Source organism: Erigeron canadensis, chromosome 7 (genome assembly GCF_010389155.1).
Source record: "Erigeron canadensis isolate Cc75 chromosome 7, C_canadensis_v1, whole genome shotgun sequence".
NCBI classification, from domain to species: Eukaryota; Viridiplantae; Streptophyta; class Magnoliopsida; order Asterales; family Asteraceae; genus Erigeron; species Erigeron canadensis.
The window spans coordinates 21,127,635-21,131,107 of NC_057767.1; the positions used below are offsets into that span (position 1 = coordinate 21,127,635).

The following is a 3,473-nucleotide window of genomic DNA, read 5'->3' on the forward strand; positions in this document are numbered from 1 at the left end:
CAAATCGTTATTTATAATAGTTTGTTAACATGTGAACGCAAATGTGAACAAATTCATCAAGTTCACACAAGGTTGGTTTGAAGTTTTTGAAAAAATATTTCTTTTACATCATACATTTATATAACGTTTAACATGTCAAAGGAATTTTAAAACATGTGAACTTATAAACTTACTAGTTCTTACCGTTTAAAAAAAAATGTTTTTCTAGAAATTAAAAAATTTATAAATACGGAGTATAAATGTTATCATATAATTTGAGTTGGATATTCTTTCAGGAATATTATTCTTTACACTATATACTATCTAATTACAATCGTTTCTTTCATGATGAACTGACAATTAAAAGGCCCAAAAAATGAATGCACCTTCACATCATGAAATACTAAGCACATTAAAAAAAACATGATAAAATTACTAGACTGTAGCTTCATTCTCAATTTGATCCAGTAACTTGACAACTTCATTCATACTTGGTCGCAATTTATTCGATTCAGTAGTACAAAACGTTGCGATTTTGATGAACTCCAAAACCTCATTTTCGTTTACTTCATCTTTCGACATTCCAACATCTACCATTTCCATTTCTCGATTTTGTGATACCATTTTCGCAGCCCATTCAACTAATCGAATCTCTTTTCCATCGTCTTTCATTGGCCAATTCGGACGCTTAGAAGTCACAATCTCAAACATTAGTATCCCAAAACTATAAACATCTCCCATAACAGTAGCTGCAGGAGCCCCATAGAAATACTCTGGGGGCATATACCCCATTGTCCCTGCTACTTGAGTCGATACATGAGAATGTGAATCCTCAATCCTTCGGGCTAGCCCAAAATCCGCTATATGAGCCTCAAATTCCTCATCTAATAACACATTACTTGCTTTTATATCTCTATGAATTATAGGCGTATCCAAATTATGCATAAATGCTAGCCCTTTTGCTACCCCTTTAATAATTTTAACTCTAGTTTTCCAAGACAACCGTGTCCGTACGGTTAAGGATTCGTTATTAGCGGACGACATGTCGTAAAGCCATTGGTCTAAGCTCCCATTTGCGATAAATTCATAAATCAAAATCCTATCAGAACCCGTAGCACAATATCCATAAAATTTCACAATGTTATCATGTTTTCTGATCTTGCCAAGTGTCTCCATCTCAGCCCGAAATTCTCTATACCCTTGAAAGGCGTCAGCGCCGAGCTTTTTAACAGCTACGGTGACGCCCCAAGGGAGATCGGCTTTATAAACCAACCCGAAACTTCCATCGCCTACAATTAAATCAGGGGAGAAGTTTCGGGTTGCTTTGACTAAGTCAGACATATCAATTTGATTCAAAGATGGATCAAACAGTTGGCTTTCCGCTACGCTAATAAAAGAAGTTGACATACCGAGATTCGGGGCTGTTCGGATTGCTCTAGTACGATGTCTGGATTCTGGGTCATGAGTTGTTTTCTTTTTTGTGTGACATATGCAGTAGATAAAGGAGCATATAAGGGTGATGAAGATGAAGCTGGCGGTGGCACCTATGATGGCTTGAAGGACTGGATCCATGACCATATGAGATATTAGAAAGAAAAATATTGATGGGTTTTGGAGAGGGAGTGAAATGGGTGTGAGTTGGATGGGAAAAGTAACAGAAAGTGAGCCGCCATTGACGGGGAGAAAAGCAAGAAGAATGAGTCAACGGGTGAAATAGAGGACAAATCATGATTGAGAATTTGTGATTTAGACTAATTTGGGATTGTAGTACACGGTGATTTCATTTTCACAAAATTTAAGATATTCCACAAGGAAAAATACACTATTTATTTTCCTAGAGGGTAATACAATAAGTTGTATAATAACTCATTGTTAATCATGTTAGTGAAATATATGTATGCTGTGAAACAAATCATTATCAAAATGTTTTTTCCGTTTCATATTAAAAATTTTGATTTTTAAAATCTTTCTATTTTCATTTTTGAAAATAAACTTTTAGTTTGTGTTATCTAAAACTTTATATAAAATATATAAAAGGATTGAGTTTTAATTATATTTTTCATTGATATAATTTTCTTCAATTATTATATAATATAAATAAAGATATTTATAGTTAAAGTTTATAAAAAAAACTTAATAAATCAAAATTGGACACTTAGTATAGAATGGAAATAGTATGACTATGACTTGTGATATATATAAACATAGAGATTATGACATTATGCCTAATCATAAGCCATTAAATAGTATGATTGTATGAATTATGATATATAAACATAGAGATTATGGCATTATGTCTAATCATAAGCCATTTTGTTGACAAATGATCCACGCGTTATTTTTTTTTAACCCTTGTCATTGATTTTGACATATGTCTAACTCTTTTTTATTAGACACATTCTAGGCGAGACGTGGGCAAAAAACGGTTAAAAAAACCAAGAACCGGAACTGATTGGAACCGGTCCCGGTTCCTCAAGAACTGGCAGTTAGGGACCGGTTCCACATTTTTTTCAAAGAACCGGTTCCAAGAACCAATCCCAAGAACCGGTCCCAAGAACCGACCCAGTCAAACTAGTCGTTACTAGCCGTTAGAATCTGCCACTTTTGGTCCTTTTTGACCGTTAGGAGCCATTAGATTCACCCAATAATTACCATTTTGCCATTATACAACTAGTATATATATGTAGCATCATTTAGGCTTATTTTTACACATTTTATCACTTACAAACACTCCATATATCTTACAAAACACTATGTATTCATAAATCTCTTACCAAAATCATTATATCTCTACATATTTTTATATTTATATATCACAAAATATATATACACTATATATATGTTGGTAAAATTATTTTGAGAACCCTTTTTTTGCGAGAACCTTTGAGAACTTTTCCAATCAAGGCCAACCGATGATTGTTTTTTACATGAAAATTGTTTTTTTGATTGTTTTCTGAATAGCTTATGTGTAATTTTGAAGTTTATAATCGTGTGGAGCATGGATTATCATCCGTTATACAATTATGTGAAGATTTGGATTTTTGATCACATGTGCACGAATATTGCTATGATCACATGTATGCAAGTTGATCACATGTAATCATAGCAATATTCGTGCACATGTGATCAATAATCCAAATCTCCACATAATTGTGTAACGGATGATAATCCATGCCTCCACGCAATTATAAACTTCAAAATTACACATAAGTTATTCGAAAAACAATCAAAAAACATATTTCATGTAAAGAATAATTATCGGTTGGACTTCATTTGAAAAGTTCTCAAAGGTTCTCGCAAAAAAAAGGGTTCTCAAAATAACTTTTCACATATATATATATATATTATATACACTATATATATTTTATATATACACTATATATAATATATCTCTCACAAAATGGAGTCTAATTCTGCTTCACAAACACAATCTACCGGTATTGGTTCCACAAGTGAGGTGGCAACGGTGGTGGAAATAATAACAGATCATAAAA

General features: G+C 32.8%; 1 protein-coding gene across 1 annotated transcript; it reads right to left on the minus strand.

Moving 5' to 3' along the window:
* Nucleotides 1-266: 266 nt before the first annotated feature.
* On the minus strand, nucleotides 267-1,676 carry LOC122607364 (leucine-rich repeat receptor protein kinase EMS1). Its single transcript, XM_043780325.1, has one exon. The coding sequence runs from the start codon at nucleotides 1,555-1,557 to the stop codon at nucleotides 415-417; it is 1,143 nt and encodes a 380-aa protein (XP_043636260.1). The 5' UTR covers nucleotides 1,558-1,676; the 3' UTR covers nucleotides 267-414.
* Between the last annotated feature and the right edge of the window lie 1,797 nt (nucleotides 1,677-3,473).